The sequence below is a fragment of the Typopeltis vanoorti genome, chromosome 9 (genome assembly GCF_054136105.1).
Source record: "Typopeltis vanoorti isolate ZY-2024b chromosome 9, IOZ_Tvanoo_1.0, whole genome shotgun sequence".
In the NCBI taxonomy this organism is placed as follows: domain Eukaryota; kingdom Metazoa; phylum Arthropoda; class Arachnida; order Uropygi; family Thelyphonidae; genus Typopeltis; species Typopeltis vanoorti.
Window position 1 is genome coordinate 93,784,144 of NC_143557.1, and position 27,239 is coordinate 93,811,382.

At 37.2% G+C, this 27,239-nt stretch overlaps 1 protein-coding gene across 6 annotated transcripts in view; it reads left to right on the plus strand.

The window, feature by feature from the left end:
• LOC150103260 (uncharacterized) overlaps window positions 1–27,239 on the plus strand; it is a 52,135-nt gene that overhangs the window by 8,285 nt on the left and 16,611 nt on the right. For all 6 annotated transcript variants that reach the window (XM_090397484.1, XM_090397482.1, XM_090397481.1 and 3 more), the window contains exon 2: window positions 10,196–10,503. In XM_090397484.1, coding sequence (XP_090253610.1) covers window positions 10,263–10,503 — 241 coding nt within the window. In that variant the 5' untranslated portion in view covers window positions 10,196–10,262. The remainder of the gene's footprint in view (window positions 1–10,195; window positions 10,504–27,239) is intronic.

The following is a 27,239-nucleotide window of genomic DNA, read 5'->3' on the forward strand; positions in this document are numbered from 1 at the left end:
GTCCCTCGCTACTTTCTCTAAGATCTTACTAACTATTGATGACACACAAACTGGCCTGTAATTAGACACTTCCAGTCTGCTACCACCCTTATGCAATGGCACTATCTTACCTTCCTTCCATTCCATGAGCACCTTTCCTGCAGCCAGACTTTCATTGAAAAGCCAGGTCAAGGGCACTGTCAGTTCCTTCGCCCATTCTCTCAAAACTTGTGGTGAAATACCATCTAGTCCCACAGCTTTACTAATATCCAGAGTACTCAGTATGTGGAGCACACACACTCCTCCTGCACCTCTAAACCTCGAACCTGCTCTATCCCTCTAGTATTCAAATTGACTCCTCCAGGATGAAATACTCCAATAAAGTGTTCATCGAACAATTCTGCTATGTTCTCGGCTTCAGTCACTCTATTCCCATTTTTATCCCACAATGTCATTCTTCCACAGTCATTTCTCCTCCTGCTGGCCACATAGCTAAAAAATTCCCTAGGATTTTCCTTGGATCTAAGGGCCAATCTTTTCTCATATTACAGTTTCACCTTCCTTACCATACTAGTCACTCTTCTGGCCTGTGTCTTATATTCTTCATGCATCTTCTCTTCACCTGTCTCCTTATATCTCTTCCATAGTCTCTTTTTCGCATGTAGCTCCTGTTTAATATTGTTTGTCATCCACTTTACTCCATATTGTGTCCTCTCCTTCACTCGTGGAATATAGCTTACCATTGCTGCTAACAAATATTCCTTCACAATTTCCCAAGCACTAATGATATCCCGGCCTTCCAATGCCTCCTTCCATGAAACTTCCCCAAGTTGACGTCTAAGACTATTATAATCACCTGCTTTATAATTCCACATACGTTCCCGTCTCTTTGATACTCCTGCATGTCTATTCATTTTCCAAGTCAAAACCATATGGTCACTCTCTCCAACTGGTGGGAGAGATGTCATCTCAGTTATTATCAGCTCTTCAGATGCTATAACCAAATCCAAAACTCTTGAACCTCTTGTTCCCTCTGTTACATGTTGCCTAAGACATTTGTCCCTCAAGAATTCTAGAAACTCCATTTCCTTATCGCTACATGCATCTTCCTTATATAGCTTACCATTGCTGCTAACAAATATTCCTTCACAATTTCCCAAGCACTAATGATATCCCGGCCTTCCAATGCCTCCCTCCATGAAACTTCCCCAAGTTGACGTCTAAGACTATTATAATCACCTGCTTTATAATTCCACATACGTTCCCGTCTCTTTGATACTCCTGCATGTCTATTCATTTTCCAAGTCAAAACCATATGGTCACTCTCTCCAACTGGTGGGAGAGATGTCATCTCAGTTATTATCAGCTCTTCGGATGCTATAACCAAATCCAAAACTCTTGAACCTCTTGTTCCCTCTGTTACATGTTGCCTAAGACATTTGTCCCTCAAGAATTCTAGAAATTCCATTTCCTTATCGCTACATGCATCTTCCTTTCCCCAATCTATACTGCTGTAGTTAAAATCTCCCATAACAATCGTTCTTCTTGCACTTGCCACGCTCAACTGTCTCAACATCTCCGGTTCCCCACCCTCTCTGCTCCTTGGTCTGTAGCAACACCCCAATAAATATCCTGTCTTGCTCACCTCCACCTCACACCATATGCTTTCAAAATCATTAAAAATGCTGTACTCAGCAACTTCTATTCCTGTTATTATATCCTCTTCTGTCAACCACTTCTCTATAATTCCAAGAATCTTTGGCCAGTCTGATGCTATCAGTGACACCAATTCCTCTCCCTTATTCCGAATACTCCTTGACATTGGTATAAAGCATAAAAATGCCATTGTTTCTATACCTAGAATTATCCCCCCCCTTCTAGACTCCACTGGGTTCAGCGTTACCTGATGCCTTCTCCCAAGTACGCATTCCCACAAGAGGCCACCCCTGCTACCATCCACATTGGGACACACTGACTCATTCAGAACAGCAATCTCTCCAGATACCTACATCCTTCCTTCCTCATTCAAATGCAAGCAGTCTCTCGCATACAATTCCTCTCTGCTCTCAAATACACTCCAAGCATCCACATATGCGAATCCTCTCTTCTGACACATTCTCGCTATTATGCCATTCAATATCACCGCTCTTCTGCTCAGCTCAACATTATCATACCTAGGCAACACGCACACTATCTTTCCTCTCTGTGTCTTCTTTCGTACAGCCTCAAGCAAGAATCTCATATCTCTCGCTGCCCTATTTACACCACCACTCAAGTCATTTGTTCCCACCATCACAATCATCTCATCCATCCTTTCACCTCTCTTAATTGCCTTAGCCACACTTTCTATCATTCCTCCTAGCAAACACTCCTCACGCATCTTGAACACCACGGATCATTGAGCCCCCATACATTACGCCTCTTTCCACCGATTGCTTACATGCATTCCTCACTCTCTCTTGTAACAGTTTCTCTCTGTGCTCCCCTACTTACCTGCCTTCCTGACATCACTCTATCTCTAGTCCTTGTGCTTCCTTGCATTCCTCTCATTCTCTCTCTCCTGTTGTTTCCATTCTTTCCTCTTCTATCATTCCTATATCTGACACTCATTCCCTCTCTTCCACTTATCCTATTCTCAACTCTTTTTTCATTCATACAACTCTCTTCTACTGTTCCCATTCTCTCCTCTTCTATCACTCCCATAACTCCCTCTCATTCCCTTTTATACTGTTCCTATTCTCTCTTCTTCTACCATTCCCATAACTCTCTCTCAATACCTCTCCTCTACTATTGTTCCTATTCTCTTCTCTCATTTCCATAATTCTCTCTCACTCCTCCCCTGATTCACCTTGCATTTGTCTCTTCCATTCGCTTAATTTCATCTTTCACACTTCTCATCTCGTTCCCCAGACATTCCACCTACTCTTTCAACTCATCTCTCTCTCTCTATAAGTCAGCCACTCTTGTTTGTCATTCATCCTCCCAATTAAGACTATCTCCTAAAACTTCAGAATCATTCAACCTTTCCATACTCCCCACTCTTATTATTTTATTCATACTTCTCTCTCCCTCTATCATACCTGTCATCTCTATCTACGTGGAGAATCTCCCATCTCTGACTCAATGAGGTCAGTTATAGTCTCAACGAGGTCAGTTATGGTCATTTCACCAAGTTCCTCCCATTGCCTGCATTTTGCACATATGTGTTTTCTCCTTTCTTTCTTTCTTTCTCCTGCCACATATACAATCACCGGGATGCATACATTCCACACATTTGTGGCTGATATGAAAGTTTTTGATGAGAATGTTACAAATCCTGGAACACGTCCCAGCTCAACATAAGAAGCATCGGTGGAAAAAAAATGGAACTGGCAGAAGAATTGGATAAGTATCAGATCAACATAATAGGTGTGACTGAAACAAAGAAGACAAAAACAGGTGAGATCTTTCTAATCAACAAATACAAAATGTTGTATTCAGGAAATAACAATCAGGGAAAAGAGGTAGTAGGTATAGTATTCAACACTAAATATGAGGATAATTTTTTTCAGTAGCAAGCAATATCAAGTAGAGTGATGTGGGCAAATATCAGAATGGAGAACTGAACATTAGACTTATTTGTGCTTATGGTCCCACGGAAGAAATGGAGGAATTATTTGAGACATTAGACAAGGCAGCTGGCACAATGAAAAAGGAAAAGTTGGTCCTTGTTGGAGATCTAAACAGCAGAGTAGGAAATGATTACCAGGCATATGGAAATGTTTGGGGAAAATTTGAAGAAAAGCACAAAGCTAATGATAATGGTAAATACCTGCTAGATTTCTGTTCAGGACATGAATTAGTCATTACCAGTGCTTTTTTTCTGAAAAAAAAAGAGGTACTGTTACTTACTATGAAGATGTTATTACAGCAACTTCCACACTTTTAACATGTTCTCCGATATACCCTAGTCTTCTCTAGATCACTTCTTGCTTTTGGTATCAACTGCAGAATGACGACCTTGGAGCAGCCATGAGTCCATATATTTGCTAAGGTTGAACTGAGTGAGAGGAGGTCCTACTATCCTGACAAACATCAGTGCAAAAGTTGTTCGTACAAGCAGAGATGACCTAGATGAAGTTACTATAAGATTCATCTGAGAGAAACCCCTTTCACATTCACTGGACGATATTTCAATTGTGCCCAAAGTGTGCTTTAGAGTAGTATGTCCGGGACTTTATTTTCTTGAAGATATTCACGGAAACCACGAACTGCTTCTCTTTCATTTAAGCGAAATTTGCGTGCTAACTTTTTTAATTTCAGCTTCACCAAATGTCAGATGCTTCCCAGGATTTTCTGGCCACTACTTGCAATCTAAAATCTTAGCACATTCAGGCAAATCATCAACATCTCCTTCAAGCAGATGCTTTCCAACAGGCTCCTTCAGACTTTTATAGAAAGCAGATGAACTTATTGCAGGACTCTGTCTTTCATTTTTGTGGAGCTCAGTCCCTTTGAACTTCATGTTCTTCTGACGTTGAAGAAAAATACTCTATTTCAGACCAGGATTTTCAATTCTTTCTTCAAAAAGTTGAACTGTATTCTTTATCTTCTTGTCTGCTTTGTACAAGTCAATATTTCTCTCTCATAAATCTAGACTTAGTTCACTAAGTTCTTGGAGAGCATCACACATAAGGCCCAAATCAAGAATAAACTTGCATGATGCTATTTTCTTAAAAGGCCCTCATAAAGAAAGCGATCTGTTTTGCTTCTTCTGCTGTCTTCTTTTGCCTCCAGAAAGTGATGGATGAGGTCTTCAAAGTCTTGCCACACTACAGAAACAGTGCAAAAACTAGATGCAACCCAGCAAATGCTTAAGATTCTGCCAATTTTAAGAAGTTGAAGTTCTAGAGTCACTGCACATTCCTGTAGTTCCCTAGCATTCTTAGTTGAAGCATGATAAGTCACATAAAGTTTGTTCATGAAACTCTTAAAGCGATTCACTCCTGCCACATTATTGACTGTGTCACTAACAGACAATTCAAGGCGATGGCTAGCACAATGCCAGAAAATAACACTAGGACACTTCTCTTGCATTAGCCTCTTTACACCATTATGCACACCAAACAACATGGCTGCACCATCACAAGTTACAGACAATAAATACCCTTTAAGTAATCTTCAGATAATTCTAAACATTCAAGATGACTAATTAAAGAATTTAGAATTCCTCCAGCAGTTACATCTGATAATTCGATCAAATCTAGGAAAAGACTCACAGGAGCCGAAAGTTCAGGAAGAACTACACGAACAATAACAATCAATGTTGTTGTGTTACTCACAGTTATCGATTCATCGATAAGTAATGATATTTTTCTTTGAGTTCACTATATTGTCTATTAATGTTTTTCTCATTTCATTTGCGATATGGCTTACAATGTCAATGCAAGCATTTGCAGAATGAAGAATATATCCCATGTCTAGGCCATTAAGTTCCTGTAAATTTCTTTCGTCTTCAAAGTTGTTAAATGATTGATTTCTCCTCGCAACTTTGTAAGCAGTTTGAAACACTTTTTCTGTTACGTCTTTATTATGAGACAAAGTATTTAGAAAAACTTTCTCTGTTTCGTTTTTTGCCTCAGATTTTATTTTTTGGCACATTTTGTGTGCTGCATTCTCCTTATGATTGTAAATTTTTTTTCTTAATGACATTAACTGTTGTTTGCAAGATTCTTCAAAATAACTGCTCTTACCATTTGCCCACTCTGCTGAAATTTTTGTTTCCAAGTGTTTATTGACGGCAAGACTTCCGACATCATGACACACTTTACAGCCCAACGTTTTATTTTTGATATGCTACTCATTTCTCTCGCAGAAGTCATTTTTCTGCAAAAGTGCCCAACATTATCATCAGAATCTGCTTCCTTTTGACTACGTGGATCTTCAGTCTTGGTTTCATGATCCTCTTCACCAAGTGTATTTTCGGTGCTAGTTTTCTGTTGTACAGGATCATGAGTAGATTTTCAACAATTTTTGCTTCTTCAGCCTTCCTGTTTTTACTCAGTGGCATAAAGTAACTACTTATTTACTCATTTAGAACAATGATTGCACTGATTTAACTTAGATTAATTCAAAACTCACATGAACACGTGTCTGTTGCAGAGTGAATATAGAACTGATAAACTGATATTGGAAGCAATCGGAAGTGAACACATCTTCTTGTTTCTGGTTGCATATCAACCTATGAAACAGGAAAGCAGGGTACCAACTTATGAGTAATCAAAACTGAAAATTCAATTCGTGAACACAGTACCATCTACCAGAATATTTATAATACATTTGCTGTCAATAAATTGCAAATTTTTAAAAACTTAAGAAAAAAGGTGGCAGTACTGCATATCGTTGCGTACCACCAGAAAAAAAAAAAAGCACTGATTATTACTAATGCTACGTTCCAATGTGAAAATGAGCACAAATTCACATGGTGAGAAGATGCAAGAAATACAGGTTTTATTGACTATGTTATAGTTGATAGCAATGTTTTCCCACTGGTTCAGTACACGAGTATACAGAGGATTTAAAATAGGAAATGGTCACTATTTAGTTTTGAGCAGGATAAAATTGAATTTCATATTTGAAAGAAGGGTGTGTGAGAAATGAATCAAATTAAAATGAATTAAAATGAATCAAAGCTGAGCAGCTTTTGGACAGTAAACTCAAATATACAAACATCTTTGAAGAAAAAATTAAAGAGTTTGAAAACAAGAATTAAACCTTGGAGATTCAATGCAAATCCTGAAGAAAACATTGGTTAATTCAGCCAGAGAGTGGTGAGGTTGTCTGTAAGGATAGAAAAATCAGAACTCCATAGTGGAACTCAGGAAGTTAAAGAAGCAATCAAGGAAAAGACGAAATCATTTGGAAAGTTCCTATGAAGAAAGTCAGCTTGTGCTTTTAGAGAATACAGAGGAAAAATGTAAGAAAGCGAAGCACTGTGTAAAACTAGCTAAACAAAAGTCATGGGAAGTCTTTGTTAAGAACATAGAAAATAAATATCAGGAAGGTGGTAAAATATTCTAGAGGCTATTGAAAAAAGCTTAGAAATGGAGGAAGAAGCTGTAAAAGGAATCAAAGATGATAATGGTGACATTAAAACTGAAGATAATGTTCTAGATGTTTGGAGTAATTACTTTGAAAGACTGCTAAATGAAACAAGTAGTGTCAGCATGATGGGAAAACTCCCAATAGGAATGCAGTCAGGAATAAATATCCATACTTGAAATAGAAAAAGTCATCAAAACCTGAAATATGGAAAGGTAACTGGAGTAGATAAAATTCGACCAGCAATTCTCAAATATGCAGTATTTGAGAATTGCTTTTGCAGTGGCTTTGAGAAAAGTTTTGCAGCGGCTGCATGCCATAATTCAGAAGGCCTGGTTGAATTCTGGAAGATTATTATGGCAGAGTTCTCATAGTACCTATAAAGGGAAATAAAACAATATCAGAATTAAGAGGTATTTCCCTACTTAGTATTTCTGGTAAGATTTATACAAGTATACTTCAGAAACAGCTAAGAACAATTGTGGAAGGGAAACTTGGTGAAGGACAAGCTGGATTCAGGCCAAAAAGAGGTTGCAGGATCTGATTTTTTGCTTTAAGACAGATTCTTGGAAATATAACAAGGAATTGTATTTAAGTTTTGTTGATCTGGAAAAGGCATATGATAAGGTGCCAAGAGGAAAGTTCTTCGTAATGCTACAGCAGGATTATATGATGTAAATGGGACATTATGTCAAGCAATACATAATCTCTATTTAAGCTTTAAGTGGTTTGATGTTAAATCATGTATGTGACAAGGGTGCACATCATTTCTGCTGTTATAATTGAATAACTGTTGTAATAAATATGGTATGAAAGTCAGCAATATAAAGGCACTGAAAATAGGCAGAAACGTTGAAAGCTTCAACTATATACTGAATGACAAACCTATAGAACATTTCAGCTATTTAGGCACAATTTTTTTAGTAAAGATGGCAAATTAAATATGTAATTGACAACAGAATCAGTAAAGCTGGTATGGTAGGAAGTCAGCTGAATAAATTTATGTGGAATAAGAAAGAAATTAGTCAAAACAGTAAATTAGCTATACACAAGACAGTGTTTCAAACCAATTTTAACGTATGCATCTGAGAGCTGAATTAGAAATAAAATACTTGATCAAAGACTGGAGACCTCTAATATGAGAGTTCTGAGAAAGATTAGTGGAGTTAACAGATGGTATCACATTAAAAATGAGGATGTTAATAGAGCTAATCTCAGGTGATATGGTCACTTAAGTAGAATGTGAGAGGAAAGGTTAGCAAAACAAGTGTTATTTGCCAGGTTGGCAGGAAAAAGGCCCAGAAGAAGACCAAGATGTAGATGGATTGATACAGTAAAAAGTGCCTTAAAAGACGGAAATATAAGATTTGATAACATTGGAGACTTGACAAATTAATTTGGGAGAAAATTGCTCATTGGAAGGTAGTAATGATGTAACTTGTTCGTGTAATACTATCATAATTATTCTCTACACTCCCTGAGGATGCATATCAGGAATTTGATGATGAATATTACAAAATTTAACTCATTTGGGAACATCCCTTTTGGTAAACATTAGCAGATTTTCACCCTGCTATGTGCTTGCCATTACCATAATTTTACTTTTCATAAAAACTACAGCTTACCATTCTTGTAACAAATCACATTTTATGTGACCTTTTACAGCAAACCTCTGGTCCAAAAGCATAAAGTTTACTTTCTCTAAGTATTGGCTACCAGTCTGATTATGAAGGTTGTTCTTCTTCCTTTTTATCTTGCAGTGTCGAGGCTTTTCTATTCATTTAATTGCAACCGTACACAAGGATGAGGTGGTTAGCCCTATGCCTCCTGGTGTATCCTATGTCTGTAGAAGCATTGAGTTCTCTAGGCTGGTTTGCTTGCTTGTGGGATGAAAAAACCCCAGATAAACCGGGGGGGGAAAAAACCCTGCAGTCCATGCCCAAGACCGGCTAACTTGGTTATGTTGGAGAAAGATCCTAAGCTCCTCACATCAGCAACAGGAATCGAACCCAGGACACTCCTTTCCCAGGCATGTGGTTGTGAAGCACAGAGCCACTCAGCTAACCATGCAGATTTATGAAGTTGTGTAATTGAAAACTATTTTAATGTTGTTTTTTTTTTTTTTTAGGTTAAATTCACTGTTGCTTTTGGCTTCTGTTTATTTGTTTTTCTTACATAGTATTTCTTACTTAATAAAAATCTACAAAGAAATACTGTTTTTCCCCCACTTTTAGTCATAAGCCACAAAAGTAAATTTAAATCTGCTTTTCCTAGCCAATCTAGAGTTAGTATTGTGCACAGGTAATTGTTTTTTTAAAAAAGAAAAAACTGGTTTTAATGCTGCTTCTCAGTGAAATCAACCATAGAACAGAACTGTGTAAATAAACAAATACTGGTTAGGATCGGAACATCACACTGCAGAAATACACTGAGAAATACCAGAGATGCAGAAAGGTGAGGGACAGGTTTCCAAAAGTGAGCTTAAACAGTTTTACATGTTCCATTTGGGAAATGAAAAGGCATTAGAGAACAATTTATCTTAAGTAGCAACTTTACTCACAGCAATTGACTGTACTTTGAAACTTAAATTCACAAAAGTCACTCTGTTTTCTTTATCTTTTTCAGTAGTATATAAGTAAACCTTGTTTCTCTAACATTACATTCTTTGAACAAATTTTCAAGGTGCTAAATCTCCAAGAACACAGATTTCATGTTTTATCTGGATAGATAAATAACTTGCCTGGTCATGCTTAATACTTCACTCATAATGAGTAGAAGGAAAGTAAATAAGTCCAGAAGTTTCTTTCAGTTTGAAAGACTGAAAGATTTCATGAAACCTCTAATTTTCAGAATTTGGGGACAGTATATTGTTTGGAGGCCTAATCATTCTTGATTATATTTAAATTAATTATTTAGAATGTTTCTTTGCATTTATCTTTATCATTTCATTTTTATTTTAATTATGTTGATTAAAAAGCAAAGCAGAAATGATTACTCCTAACATATTAAAATAATTTATCATCACATATGTAGTCTTATCGCCATGTCCTAAGTTCAAGTAACTGTCACTTGTCACATTTCATAATATATTTCACTGTAATTAGTTAATCTGTTTGCTTTATTTTTTTTCCTGTAGGCTTTCAAAGGATCAGCAAGTTTTGAATTTTTCCCCAATTTTCGTTTAATATTATAATCCGTGTTCTATGATCACAGATAAGATGCACAGAACCTGGAAAGTTTGTAAGGTAGCCCTTTATTCTCTTCCACACAGAACATCATGCATTTCAAAAGTAACCTTATTTCATTGGCACAGAACTGCTTTTGGTCAGCCTCATTACATGTGGCAAGAACTGAGAAATGTCCATTCATCATACTTTCATTCTGGTGAAATTTGTGCCATAAACAAGCAGTTTGATCAAGTGCAGTTAAGGAATGGACAATTTAGTAAGTTTGCTTATTTTGTTTATAAAAAGTTTTTTGTTCTTGAAATAGCTGCTATGCACATTAACTATTTTATTTATTTTAGAAAATGCAATTAATACCATGGATTGAAAATGCCAGTATTCTACAAATATGGCTGTTTAAACATGCATTGGTTATACAGGTTAATAACTCTTGATGGCTTATTAACAAAATTTAATTAGGAAACTTATTAACAAAATTAAAAAAATTATCTGCTGTGTTTTAATAAACCATGATCTTATTAGTATTAATAGCTAGCTTCTGTTCTGCCTTGTTATTTTAATTAAAAAATTATATTTTGTACTTGACAAGAAATTTTTGTTTTCATCCTTCTCCTTCTTTTACTCATTGTAAGCAAAAAACATTTTGCATGATGTACCTTCACAACTAGGCTATTTATAGAGCAGTTGATTTCTCATCAAGTTGCTCTTTGTGTTCTGTTATATATTTGACACTCATTCAAGTATATACACACACACGGACAAAGAAATTAGCGCACCAAGAAGGAAGCATAGAATTCAACTGAAATTTTATTGGTGTAATGATACATGTGAGCAATGCACATGATGGCAAAAACAGAGCTGAAGGACAATTATAAAGGGATCTGTGGTATGCAATCCAGTCATCATCAATAGCACGTTGCACCACCTCGTGCGGCGTTACATGCTGCAATACGGTCCAGCATGGTGGTGAACAGATGCCTGATGTTGTCCTGTGGCAGACTGGCCCACACGTGTTAGACGCTGTGCTCCAAATCCCGGATATTGCGGCATGGTGGGAGCTGGCGTTTCAGCTGCTCCCAAACATGCTCAATAGGGGACAAGTCCGGGGAGCGGGTAGGCCATGGAAGTGTCTGTACACGATGTAGGCAGGCCTGGGCAACCCGAGCCATGTGCGAGCAGGCATTATCCTGCTGGTATAGCGCTCCTGGTATCCCGGTCAGGAATGGGAGAACATGGGGCTGTAGGATGTCGTCCACATACTGCTGCCCCATCAATGTGCCACGTACGACTATGAGGGGTGATCGGCTATCGTAGGCTATGGCTCCCCAGACCATAATGCCTGCAGTGGGGGAGGTGTGGTGCTCAATAGCGAGGTCGGGATTGTGTCCTTGACCAGGAATCCTCCACACCCGGACACGATGATCATCTGTCCCCAAGACGAAGCGGCATTCATCACTGAAGACCACACGTCGCTCTCGCCTGGCACCACTGCAAACAGAGTCGGCGATGTTGCGGTGTTAATGGGAGCACACATAAGGGGCACTGGGATTGTAGATTCGCCTCCACGAGGCGTCGGAAAATGGTTTGTCGGCACACAGGAGCCCTACATCTGCCTGTATAGTGGACCAGGTCACCGTGGGATCCCTCTGTGCTTGCTGCACGATCCATCGATCATCTCTAGCGTTGGTCCGACTGGTTCCGCTCTGCCATGTGGCAGTGCTGGAACGTGTCCACAGCTCCCAACACTGTCGGACGGTATGGTCAGAACGGTTCATGTGCACGCCTATATAGCACACCGACCACCCTCCAGTTTTCAGACCGATGATCATGCTTCTGTCAAAGTCCGTAAGTTGCTTAAATTGACGTCTCTGGTGTCTACCTGGCATTATTGTCACTCTGTACTCTAGCTTGCGTCAGCCGGTGCTTTTCACTTTAATCGGTTATCAACTACACACCGCCTTTATAAGGCTGCCGGTTCGTGCTTGCAGCGCCACCGCAGGGTGTGTGGGCATGCACAATCGCACCAAACTTGGACCATTTGTATACCACCCCGCACTCTAACTATTTGCTTAGTTTCGCCGTTGTACCATGTTTTCTTTCAGGTGCGCTAATTTCTTTGTCCGTGTGTGTGTATATGAGAGTTGCTATCCAGTGAACTTCCCCAATGATATACAAATATCTCGGAGACAGAAAATGTTATTGACACGACATTTTCTGCAGTTTGGCAACACAATGCCGTACATGTTACCCTGACATGTTAATCCTGATGGACATTTAGAAATGCATAGCATTGTTGTTTTAAGAATGCATTTTGGAATAAAGAAATACAAAAATAAATCAAATGTACAGTTATCTCACTATAGAACCTCTTGGAGACTGCAGGAATAATTTGCTATAATGAATTTGTTATAGAGGTGGTTGCTATAATGAGAGTCAGCTGTATTTTTGATGTCAGTCCTGATCACTAAAGATTTGAGAAGATATAGCATGTTAACCATCTGATCTGATCCTATGGCTTCCTCTCTTTGAGAGAGTTGCAGCTGATTACTAGGAAGATAATTGTTAAATAGTAATATCTATTGTTAAATTGTAATTCTATAATGTTATTTAGTAATGTCTATTGTTAAATCTTCAGTTTAATCTTAATATACATTAATTTACTGTTTCTTGAATCTATCCTTTTGCTTACTTAAAACCTTATACATTCAAAATCCTACCGGCTACTCTATTTGTTATGTCGCTGCTTTCTCTATATTATATCTTGTTCTACCTCTATAATAATTCTCCTTCTAATCTACTGTTGCGCCCTTAAGATATTAATTCAGATCTATCTCCTCTTCGGATATTGGCAAAATTTATATTTTGCTGCGCCAGCCAATATCCTATAACAGATGAGACTCTTGTTCAGGGAAATATTTCTAAATTCTAAAGAGATACACACAATTATTTTATCTCATGCTAGCGCTGTGCATATTCAGTTAGCAGTCGTAGACTGAATCTCACTTAAGCAATTATATCTAAATTCCTTCCCGCCAAAAAGGTTCTATTTCATAAGTGGTGGTTTGAATTCGTAATCAGGCATAAACTCAGGTATAAGGTACAAAACATATTTATTGGAAAACATAAAACATTTACAGTTATGTAAGTTAAAATACTCAATGGATCAAAATTTACTCTAAGTTAAGGGTTATACTAAATCACAATGAATCAGAGTAAGTTAAATCCTTCAATTATGAAAGGATAAGATTAGGTTTAAGCATAATACTACTACTATATAATTCCTTTCACAAGTTATTCACAGAACTCGCATTGAACACTTTCATTAATACTCTATCAATAATTATTTTAATTCTAAATTTCATTTTTAAGCAAGTCTAGCCATTCACAAATTACTGCCTATTAACAACTCTTCTTTGTTCTACAAGGGCTTAATTAATTCAGTCAAATTCTCACTAAAAGTTCTCTACTAGTATCCTTTAGTTACAGTGCACACAAATTTCTTGTTCTTCTAAACGAATTTTAACATAGAACGAAAACTCTTACATTACCGGATCTTTTCAGATTTCATGCCACCATCTCATGTAGGTCTGGATTACCTTACTGCATATTCTTCGGCCGTCTTTGCGCCTGGCGATGTACTACGCTTTTTCTTCTATTCGTTTCCGACTGTTGCGTGCAGTCTACCACTCTGCAGGAAACTTTCTCCAATGGGACATTCTACTAAGGCTCAATTCCACATAGGCCATCGTATTGCAATCAGCTTTGCTCGAAAATCTTCAAGCATTCTCAAGAAAAGAACCTGCCATCCGTCATTACCGTAGTCGGCCCACCGCTCTCTCATGAATCCTCCGACCAACTCCCCCTAAAACTCGAATCCGGCACCCGAAGATCAAAAGGTCAAAAAGCCCCCTACAACGGCGTGCTTCGTCTTTTATTCGCTCTATTCGATGTGGTTTTCACCCACGAACTCCATCGTTCATGCCCTTTGGGTGATCCTGCACTCTTCCTAACCTGTCAGGTTACATTATTCTAGGTAGCCGCTCTGACGTCATTTTTTCCGCGTAGGTATAGCCTCCATCGCTACGCTCGACCGTACAGATTGTACGTGATAATTCCGGATTACTACTTATAATTTTTCTCAGAATTTCGCAATGTACTAGACAGCTTACTTGGGAATTACAAATAACCTAACAATAACTCTCAGTATATGGCACACATGGACTGCACATCAGCTATATTAGAGGAAATTAATATTAGCATGTGCAGATATCTCCTTAATTAGTAGTAGTTTATCATGTTAAATCCTGAATAAAGAATTTACTTGTAAAGCTCTCCATTCAGGATCTAACATAATGATGCAAGGTTGTTTTCCCATTGCCTTCATTGCCATATTTCTTTGACTGTAGCCTGTGTGTTCACGGTTTGCCTGCTTGCGGGATGAAAAACCCTGCTGTCCACATCCAAGACCAGCTAACTTGGCTATGGCTGAGGAAGATCCTTAAGCTCCTCACGTCGTCAACGGGAATTGAACCTGGGACACTCCTTCCCCAGGCATATGGTTGCAAAGCGCATAGCCACTAGGCTAACCATGCAGACATGAATTAGAAATATAATGTTAACCATATGCAAGCTAAAATATCCATGTTCTGTTTCGAGATTTTTTAGTTCTTACATGGCATTAAGTGTCATGGTATAAAGTCTATCTACAATCTCTCTTGTGTGGAAATGATAGATGTATCAAATTAAAAATGCATATATATATATATATATATATATCCCCCAAGGAGTTTACTAAATATTATGAAGGTTTAACACAAGGATTAGTTTCTGATCAAGAGCTTTCTTCCAAATTAATTTATCTGTCAGGTGTATGTGTGTGTGTGTGTGTGTGTGTGTGTGTGTGTGTGTGTGTGTGTGTTTGATGAGCTCTTACATTTCATCTTCTAAAGCACCCCATCTGCATCAGCTCACTTATATCCACTGATTTCACATGTAAGAGGTCATAAAATCCTGTGACAGAAGTGCTATTTGTGAACAAGTGAGTAATGAGAAAGAAGGAATCTACTGATGCATTTCTTGAACAGCTGGAGTCAGTAAACCTTGGTATAGGAAGGCTATTCCAAAGAGCAGAAGTTGATGGAATGAAAGGAGAATGAGAAGTTGAAAGTAATAATTTTGAACATGAACTGATAGATCTGAAGTTGCAGTTGCTTGTGTCTTTCTTAGTGGAAAGGGGTGGAGAGGGAGAATGGTTGGGAATGGGGGGGGGGGCAGAAGGAGAGGACTGTGTATACATTAATGAAGATTAATAATGTCAAGTTCATTTCTGATTTCATTCCTCTGATTTTTCTTCAGAACTCATATCTGTGGTCTTCGGTCTTTGTTATATTTCTAATTCATTTCTCAGATCCATATGTTAAAATGCTGCGATCTGGTATATACAGGAAAATCTCGCTTAATGTGATTAATTAATCTATCAATTAATGTGTGCTGAGCGAAATCGCATTAAGCGAATACAAAAAACAATAGGAATAATTATAACTCATCTACCAGTTAACCTAAATTTGGAAGAAGAAAAAAATTACAGTATAAGCTATATTAGAGGAAATTAATAAAAAGCAATTAATTTTTAAATTAATTGTTTTTTTATTTAAATTAATCAATTAATTTTTTATTTAATGTCTAAACATTTGATTGAGCTACTTTTTTTTACAAAAAAGTTAAGTAAAGATGTTTGAATCGTGCTAGACTTTTTCATCTTGTCATGCAAAGTGCAATAGCTGCCGATCACTTTATTAAGATCTTCTTCATATGCATGCTGTTTTTCTAGTTGAAGATCATTCTCGCTTAACTGTTCTGAATAGGAATCGAGCAAGCTTCTCACATCTTCATTATCCAGTTCATTAAATTCAAGTTCTTTTCCATTTGTGCTAATTTCTTCAATAATGTTAGATTTTGGATTTTGTGCATGATAAATTAACATAGGCTTCAGTTTAAAGCCTATGCGTTGCCTCCTAATAAAAGCGTAAAAATAAAAGACAATCTTTAGATAATTAGTGTCCTGGCGAAGATACTTCAGTTTTAGCTGGGGAAGTTGTTGGCATATACTTCCAAATATTTGCCGATCGTCATAATCACCGTCCTGAATTATCCTTTACAATTCTTCAGGAAGCTTGGCGACAGAATCTTTATCAGCACTAGCAGATTGCTCAGTTATTCTTACGTTATGCAGTCCAACTCGATTTTTAAAACAGTCAAACCATCCTAAACTCTCTCTCAGTAAAGCTTTCACATTCCTCTTGAAATTTGGTCTCTTTCAATGACGTAAAAATGTTGAGAGCTTTTGCCGAATATTCCCTGTACTAAGAGGTCTTCTTTTTTGGTTATAATCCTCAATCCAGAGTGATAGAAGATGCTCCATCTCGATCATTAAATAGCTTCTATTTCGGCTGCAAGCTAAATTCTTGCATATGCTTTGTGTAAATCCTTAAGTATGCAGGTAATCTGCATACTTAAAAAACCAGTAGCAATTTTCTTTGTTCTTTGTATTCTTTGCTCTTATTTAATATAGTCCAAACTGTAGACTCGCTGTATCCCAGGTCTCGTACATTCATTGTATTATTAGCACCACTTTCATGTCTCTTAATGACTTCCAACTTTTCTGCTCGCTGCAGATTTGCGACAAAAAAGTTTTGCATAATGTAAAAAAGTCGTGTTAGCTGATTAATCACTCGCTTAAAGCAAGAAATGGTATCATTTCATCCAATCATGCTAACTGATTATCGTACATATCGAATTCGCATTAAGCAAGGTTTTCCTGTACTGTTTCCCTTTGTCTGATTTCTCTCTTGTTCCATATAAAATTTTTTCATCTGAGTTTTTTCAATATCAGTCATATTTTTCTATTATCTGTTTTGATATATAATTTCTCATCTTCACTAAAAGTTGTTTAAATATAAAAAAAATATGCAACCCTCTTCTATTATAGGGTTACTGCTGAGAATGCAGTTGATATTTATAGTTTCTTGTCTATTTTCACAGTTATTGCCATTTATTGGTGATTTTCATATCATGTATATTTAGAATAAATTATGTAATTTGGATAAAGACTTGATGATTTTTAGCAGGTTTATTTAAGAAGATAATGTCATCTTTACAGAGTAAAGTAACATTTAATATCTTCTATTTGGATATCCTGTGTAATAGCTTGGTTAATAATGGTTTGGTTTATTTAGATTTATGGCCGAAGCAACTCACGGGCTATGAGTCCAGTGTATTATGTATTGTAATTTGTGTGTGTTAATGGTTGGTTTGCTTGTTCTGAGGGGTGAACAACCGGAGTTTCCGGAAGAAAAAAGCCCTCCATCTCCTTATGAGACTGGCTTACTCACCTTTAGTTGAAAAGTCCTATTCTTTGTATTCTAGACCAGTGCTTCCCAAACTTCTGGATGTCAGGGCCCCCTTTGCAAAAATTAAAATATTTCACGCCCCCCCCCTCAAAAAAAAAATCGTAATAGAGAGATATATTATTATAATATTTATTGTATTTATATTCAATACAAAACATACACAGCGAATATCGCAAAAATCAAATGCATATATTACATTTTTTTGCCTCTTACCGTTTGGTTCTGAAGACGATGCGGGCTGTTCTGGTAAAATATGAAATACTGTCTTTTTTTTTTTTTTTTTTTTTTTTTTTTTTTTTTTTTTTTTTTTTTTTTTTTTGAGTCTGTTTCTGCTTCTGATTGTTTGCGGGAATTTTTTTATATTTTTTATCAGCCACTTATCCATCTCAGGGTTAAATTTTTTACTGTAGAATAGATCAAATAATATCACCACTTACCGATACTGGCACACCACAGACTGATAACATGAAATTAGTGAATATTACCTGAATAAGGGAATCCCCGGACCAGGAACATTTTTCTCTTTTGTGACTTTTCTCCCTTTACGGTAATTAAGCCTAACTCGAAACAGACAACAAAGGCAGGTTATTAAAACGTGCATATGATTGGTGCAGTATTAACAAAAGATCGCGCAACCGAAAGATAAAAGCATAGCTGACAACTGAGTCGAAATGCTAACTCTCTTCAACCGAATTCCATATGTGAAACTGCCATAACATTCATTATATATATATATATATAAAACTTCGTTTTAACACTTTTACGAATTTTAACACGTTCGGTTGAATTTTATTGCTACCTTGGGAAATCGAACTCACACACATCTAATTAATAACAATAGTTTTTAGTTAGATACTGTGTTTGCCCATGCAACATATCGTTTTGTTTCAGTCTATACAGCATAGTCTCTGTATGAGGGGACATGTGATTCATTAATTAGTGCGTTTTTATCCCAGTTTCTCCAAGTGCACTATTTGTTGAGAAATATATTACACAGACTCCTCATACCTTATTCACTGGCATAATAAAAGTACTTGTTTTTATTGCCTCTGCGGGAGGGCATGTTGTTTACCACTGCAAGCAGTTACTATCTCCCCACATGAACTTGTTTAAGCTTTTTTTTTCATGTGTGAAGTATGCGAAACTTCTATTGGTAACAGAAAACTAGCTCGGATGACAGTGATAATATAAAACGAGTTTTGATATGTATATAAAGTCAATATCAACAGTCCCTGATTACGAATGCCTGATGAAAGGGACAGGAAGATTTGCAGCTTCCCTGGAGAGCATTCAAAGTAAATACAATTAACCACTGCTTTGAAATTAAACATATGAATAAGCAATATTTACTAATATTCATTAAGTGCCAAAATACGCTGGAAGCAAAGTTTGTAAACCAACACCAATGTGTGAACTTTTCCATTAAAATATAAAAAATAGCAAAAAAGAAATAATAAATAATAAAAGTTAAATATCTTTGTTTTAAAATAAAAAAATATACTTAGTCTTAAAACATTTTAAATTTGTTTTCGTTATTTCATGGCCCCCCCTCAACAAAACCTACGGCCCCCAAGGGGGCCGCGGCTCACAGTTTGGGAAGCGCTGTTCTAGACTATTCAAACTCAGGTCTTTCCAACCAGATGGCATCGTTGAAACTGAGGTTAATAATGGAATCCATAAAGATTCCAAATAATAATGGTGATGATCAAACCATTCTGTAAATCATTAAATTTTTAATACTGATTTGCGTCATTTGTATTCACAGATGTGCTGATGATAGTAACCTCCATTCATCCCACTCATTTGAAAACCATGCAGTGCCCAGACATCCTAAGCTTTAAGATCATCTTTGACCAGTGCCTTAAACATTGAACTTCATACCATCTCTCAGCAAGGCAAGGAAAATCTCATCACCTTCAATGCACCCAAAATGCAGTCTACTTTTTTCTCACAATAGAGATATCAGCTAACTTTCTTTTATCCTGTTTTATAGCCACTTCTGGCCATAGGTGTCTCCCAATTTTCTCCATCTGTTTCTGTCCTGACCTGTTGGTGCCAAAGAGTTTCAATTGTTTTTCTTATATCATTTGACCATCTTCCTTCAGGTCTTCCAGCTGATCTTTTACCTTCATATGGTCACCACTCCAGTAACACTTTTAACCTCAGTAATATCTAAATCCTTAGACAGGATCAGATCTCTCTCTGCTTGGACTAACATGTTCCCCCAACCTCTCCTGCCATAAACACCTCACATCAGTTGCTTCCTCAACATTAAAAAAATTAGGCATTCTCTTCTGCTCAAGATGCTTTTTCTTTCCTGCCCACCCAGCTACTAACTATACAAATTTCAAATCTGCCCATCAGTAATACTCCTCAGTGCTAAATGGCTGAAGAGAGAGAGAGAGAGAGAGTGATAACGTTGCAAGTTCTATTCTAGTCGCCGAGAAAGGAATTTTTTTTTTTTTTTTTTTTTGCCAATCTGGTTGGCAGAGTGGTTAGCATATCTGCTCTCCAGCCAAAAGGCTACAGGTTTGAATCCTGCCGTGGGCACAGATGCTTGTGATTGTCTGTGAAAATACTAGTGGTGGTAGTAGTGGGGAGTAGATGGCATTTGTGTAGTTGGGGGATGAGTGGTGGAGACAGAGAGATGTAGAGTAGGTGCCCTTCCTCGATGAGTCTTTGGACTCCTTGGAGGTGTCGCATAATAATAAAATAATAATAATAATGCAGCTTAGTAATTCAAATGTGATATTTATGGGTAGATCAGATATGCAGAGGGAACACTGCAGCAGACAGAGCAAACATGATACCTCAAGTGACAGAAATACACTGTAATGATCAGGAGAAGCAAGCTTAAAACAAGATGATGATTTCTAACTGGCTGTTAAAAATGACTACAAAATCAGGTGTAGCTTGCCAAATGCATAAGTTGTTCGTATCTAGATCTTGTCATACACAATATGATCAAATGGATTTGCATCCCTCAGTTCATATATCAAGCCAGAACATATAGTCTTTTATATTATAACTAAGATGAAAAGCCAAACGGCTATTTTTTCTGGCAAAGTTAATTAAATTAAGGGGATAAAAACCTGGTTGTTGTACTACCAGGTGGTCACTTACGCTTGGATTTGCCGATAGTTCTTTGGCATGAAACTCTTAGATCATAGTTTTCGATCTTAGAGTTTCGCATACTGGCTGTAAAATAATAAGGGATTTTTATCTCCTTAATTTACATATAGTCATTATTATTGGATATAATTTTTACGTGAAATCTTTCTCTTATAAAAATTTCATTTTCTGCCTTAAGCTTGTAATTTCAAACATGTAATTCATGAGTATAAATTGCAGGCTTAAGTGTAATTCGTTCCAATCCACAGTAGCCTGGTGTACAAATCTCATATAGAAATCCTTTAAATTATTATCTAATGCACCCCCCTTATACTGAAATCATTTAAATTGATATGCTCTACAGTGAATCCTTATCCTTTCCTTTATAACGTTCTTTTCCACCTTAAAACATATCACTTGTGTACATCTATGTTTCTAAGTTCACAGTATAATTCACTCTATGTTTTAGTATTTAATCATTTTCTGGCATATGTTCTCATGAGATATTATTCACAATCGTTTCCCATCCACTTTTTTCCAGACTGGTATATTATTTGTTAAGGCTCTGATATGATCATCTCTTACAATTCAGTCTTCTAAAGCAGTGCTTCCCAAACTGTGGGCTGTGCCCCCCCCCCCCCCTGGGAGCCATAGGTTTTGTTGAGGGGTAGCCATGAAATGATGAAAACAAATTGAAAATGTTTTAAGACTAAGTAGATTTTTTTATCTTCAAAGAAACGTATTTCTTATTATTTATTTTTTGTTATGTTTTATTAGAAAAAAAATTGCACATTGGTGCGGGTTCACAAATTTTGCTTCCTGCTTATTTTGGTGCTTAATGAATATTAGTAAATATATGCTTATTCATATAAGTTTCATCTCAAAGCAGAAATCTAAGAATTGCAGTTTCAAATATTTCACCTGATATTGACTTTTTGTGTAGCAGAATTGAAACACATCCATCACATGAAATTGTTATTAAACTTCTTTTATGGTTTTAATTCTTTCTTTATTGCTAATCATTTTACGTTTCATGTGCTTGTACTGCAAATGTACAATAACAATATATCTATCTATATGAAAATATGAGATAATGTGCCATGTCAAATGTGTATGTAAGATGAAAAATGTAATATTTGCATTTTTGCAATATTTGATTTTTGCGATATTGAATATAAATACAATAAATATTATAATATTGTCTATATTACGATTTTTTGTCGAGGGAGGGGACGTGAAATATTTTAATTTTTCCATAGGGGGCCCTGATATCCAGAAGTTTGGGAAGCACTCCTATTTCCTATGAAAATGTTGTTCCTGATCTCAGATTCAAGTATTTACTCAGTTCAAAGAATATTTAATCACTGTCTTTTATAGCTGAAGTCAGATTACTCCAAGTATATCCAAAAAATTTAGAATTATATATATACCGGGTGATCCAAAAGTCACAGAAAAAAAATAAAAATTCAATAATTCGAAACGTATAGACAATAGCATGATGCAGTTTTCACAGAAATGCACAGAAAGACATGGGATTTTTTTTAATAACGAAAAATTTTATTGCCAGAATAGTTACATTAGTCACTAACAGGTGGTGCTGTAGCAGTCCCAGAGCTGCTGCCTGTCACTATTTAAACAGTGAGGTATGTAAATTTCAGATGTAGTGAATACTGAAGTTAAACTTTCAGCATTTAACATTTATTATTGAAGTTAATCGTTCTGCCAAGGTGAGGCATGTTATCGTTATGAGATAAAGCACTTTTAGTTAAGCTGTATTATCAGAACTCCAAATGTGCAAGAGAGACAAGCGCTCCACAGTGTAGCATTCATGCAGAATGGAGCACCTTCGCACATCACAGGTCCTGTCCAGCACCTGCTGCGATCGACATTTGGCGATGACCGTGTCCTCAGTCGCTCTTTCCCACACGAATGGCCACCAAAATCTCCAGACCTTACACCTTGTGACTTTTGGTTATGGGGCTACTTGAAGTCACAGGTGTACAGAGGTCGGCTGACGTCATTGGTCATGTTGAAAGAAGTTATTCGCCATCATGTGACAGGAATTACAGCTGAAACCCTCTTCGATGCTGTGCAGGGTGTCATGCCACGTCTGACATCCATTCTCATGAATGACGGCCGTCACATTGAATATTTGTAATCCTAGCTGCGTTGTGAACTGTGCTGTGCCACTGCACAAACTACTGACACAACTGAAGTGTCACCTGTCGGTGGCAAATGTAACTATTCTGGTAATAAAATTTTTCATTATTAAAAAAATCCCATGTCTTTCTGTGCATTTCTGTGAAAACCACATCGTTCTACTGACTATACTTTTCGAATTATTGAATTTTTACTTTTTCTGTTACTTTTGGATCATCTGGTATGACTTAAAATATTAAGTCATTCACACACTTTCTCCCAAATTGTACAAATCATTACAGATAAATGTCCACTGAGCTCGACTATAAAAAGTTTAACAAACTCATAATGACAAATGTGTAAGCCAAGATATAGCATCATACTAATCCATCAGTAATGCCCTAAACAATTCTGAATAAACCTTCAATAGTTTGTTCTCTGGGTGAAATGCAGAAAAGATAAATTATATCAAATGCCTGTATTGCATTCTTTCAGTTTACTAGTTGTCTATTCCACATGAGCCTGGAGAATTTAATGATGAAACAAAATAGTCTTACCTTCCAATAGTTAAGAGAATATTCAAACACTGCTTCCATTCCAGTGTAGAATATTAGTTCTTGCACAACACATTGGAAGTACATATATTAGTTTCTTCTGTTCTGTTCAAGGTGGGAGATGAATTTCATTGCCCCGGTGTGAGACCACTGCCCTGCTTACTAGAGACCTGAAGTGGCTTGAAAAAAGATTCCATGTTTGGTCTCTAGAGCAGGGTTCCAGATTATGTAGAAAATAAATTAAAAAGAAATTTAAAAAAATGGGAAGAAACATTGAAAATCTCAACTGTATCCTGAATTGAACCTGTAGACCAAGTAAAACATTTCAGCTATTTTTACACAATATTTAATGAAGATAATAAATTAAATATGAACAACAGAATTAGTAAAGCTGGTATAGTAGAAAGTCAGTTGAATGAATGTATATGGAATAAAGAAATTAATCAGAACACTAAATTAGCTTATACAAGACAGTGTTCAAACCAATTTTAACTTGTGGATCTGAGAGCTGGATTTTTGTATTTAGAAGTATTTAGAAAATATTCCAGATTTTTGTATTTAGCATATGATTCTTTGTATACTTGAGGTAGAAAAAGCCATCCAAAACTTGACATGTGGAAAGGCAGCTGGAATTCAACCAGAAATATTGAGGGATAAAAGTTTTGCAGTGACTACACTACATAATTCAGAGAGCCTGGTCAGAAGGTTGAATTCCAGATGACTGCAGTAGAGCTCTCATAGTTCCTCATCTATAAAAAGGAGAATAAAACTGAATGTGAGAATTACAGAAGAATTTCTCTGCTGAGTGTTCCAGGTAAGATTTATTCAAGCATATTTGAAAAGAGGCTGAGTAAAATTGTGGAAGAGAAACTTGTAGAAGAACAAGCTGTGTTCAAGCCAAATAGAGTTGTCAGGATCAGATTTTCACTTTACGACAATTATTTGAGAAATCATGAGAATATAACAAGGATCTGTAAGTTTTGGAGATCTGGAAAAGGCATACGACAAGGTGCCCAGAGAAAAGCTTTTCAAAACACTACAGTTATATGGGGTAAAGGAAACATTACACAAAGCAATATATTGTCTATATTTAAGTTGTCAGTCAGCAGTTATAATTGAAGGAAATACAGAAAGAAAGTTTGATTTAAAAGTAGGTGCAAGACAAGGGTCTGCACTATCTCTAATCTTATTCATCATCTTATATGGATTGCATTATGAATGAAAATGCTATTAAACCTAGTATTAGAATTGGAGATATCAAGCTTAGGGGGTGGGTTGGGACAAAGGGACCTCTGTATTTCATGTATACTAATGCCAGGAGTATTACGAACAAGAAGGAAGAATTTTTGGCCTTGATTGGCTCTTCCTGGACACAGGTTATTGGCATTAGTGAAACATGGCTGACCGAAGAGGATATAATTAGTGGGATAGAATGTGTAGGTTATAGTGTGTTTAGGAGGGACAGAGAGAATAGTATGGGGGGGAGGAGTGTTATTGATGATAGCTGATGAACTGCAGCCAAGGAGAATTGAAGTTGTATTGCAGGATAGTGAAAAGAGCTCGTTTGAGGCTATTTGGTGTGAGATTGTGACTAGCAGATATATAGTTGGGTGCTGCTATAGACCAGGTGATGGAATAGATGGTGCAGACAGTATGCATAAACAAATTGATGAAATGAGTGGAAGGAGGGTAATTATTATGGGGGGATTTCAACTATGGTAACATTTTTGATTGGAAGGAGGAGAGGACACGTGTGAGGAAGGAACTGGATTTTATTCAATTATTAAGGGATAACTATCTGAGACAGCATGTAATAGAAATACTAGGGGTTTGAGAGTGCTCGACCTGGTAATAGCATCTGAGAATTTGACTGTAATGAAAATGACCATGTTGCCACCTATTGGTGAGAGTGATCATAAGGTCTTGACCTGGGAGGTGGCTAAAGGTGTGGAATTTTCGATTAAGACAGGGTATATGTGGAATTACCCTGCTGGCAAGTATGACAAGCTTAGGAGATTGCTTGGTTCAGTGCCATGGCATGTAAAACTGCAAGGGCTGAATGTCGATAGAGCATGGGAAGTGGTCAAGGAGGTTAGCCATTTACAGGAGGTTATGGCTGATTGTATACCTAGGGTCCGAATAGTAAAACAAGTAGGGGTTAAATGGATGAATAACACCATTAAGCTTGAGCTGCAAAAAAAAGAAACAACTGTGGAGGGAATTTAAAGAGAAAGGTGACCTGCAGGCACATGAATGGTATAAAGCGCAGGCCAGAAGTGTAACGAATGTGGTAAGAAAAGCAAAAGCGGATTATGAAAGGAAACTAGCTATGCAAGCTAAAGAGAATCCCAAACAGTTCTTTAAATATATTGCAAGCAAAAAAAAAAAAAAAAAACTGTACACGTCAGAATGATTTTAAGGAATGCTGATGGTAAGGAGGTCACTGAATCAATCGATATAGTGGAATTACTGAGCAAGCACTTTGCAAGAGTATATCATCCAGGTGGTGACATTGAAAGAATGAAGGAACCATTAGTTTATACGGGAATTGTGATGAGTGGAGGTGTGTAGTCTATTACAGAACCTTAATATGAATACATCTGTGGTGGATGGTATACCGGCGCACGTCTTACGTGAGGAGGCTAAAGAATTATCAGTGCCCTTGACCATGTTGTTTAATCTGAGTCTTGGGTCTTGTTTAGTCTCGAAGGTGTGGAAAGAGGGGAAAATAGTTCCACTGCATAAAGGAGGATCCAAGACTACTGTTGCAAATTAACGACCAATCAGCATATCAGGAGTCGTTGTCAAGGTCTTGGAGAAAGTAGTCAAGGGAAAAATACAGGAATGGATTGATGAAAATGAGATACTTTATGGGGGACAGCATGGCTTTGTGAAGGGTAGATCATACCTCAGTAACTTGCTCAAGTTTTATAACACAATGATGGCTGAACTGGATAAGGGTAATGGGTTTATAGTGATACTGCTGGACCTGGCATTTGACAGGATACCACATGAAATTCTAATCCGTAAACTGCAACATATGGGAATGGATATAGGGTTGGTGAGATGGATAGGTGGGTGGTTGATGGAGAGATATCCGAGAGTAGTTTATTCAGGAGTAGAGTCCAAAAGACGGCCTGTGACTAGTGGTCTGCCGCAGGGTTCTGTTCTTGGACTGCTGTTTAATTTGTTCATTAACGATATAGGGAAGGATCTAAGAGGAACGGTTCATTTGTTCGCTGATGGTGCAAAGTTGGGTAGAGCAATAGTGAATGCAGAAGATGTCGAAATCTTGCAGGATGATTTGGATAGATTGGAGTTCTGGGCTAAGGAGAATGGATGTCAAGTTAATGTGACAAAATGTAAGGTTATGCATTTTGCAGTGAAAAAATTAGCAGCAGTATGCCACATTGGTGGAACTGCACTCCAGGAGATTGATGAGGTGAGGGACTTGGGAGTGTTGGTGGATAGGGAGATGAAGTTTAGGGGACACATTGCAAAAGTGGCTAAATCAGCTCATCAAATCACTTGGTTGCTGAAAAATACTTTGACGAGCAGAGATAAGCAAGTTATTGTTCCTCTGTACCTAGCCTTGATAAGACCTCATCTTGACTACTGTGCCCAGATTTGGTCACCTAGGTTTCTTCTTGATGGGGAGGAGGTGGAGAGGATCCAGAGGCGAGTGACCAAGATGATAGCAGGGCAATGGAATGAACCTAATGAGAACAGGTTGAAGATTTGTGGGTTGCAGAAATTGGTTGATAGTCAGAAAAGGGGGAGAT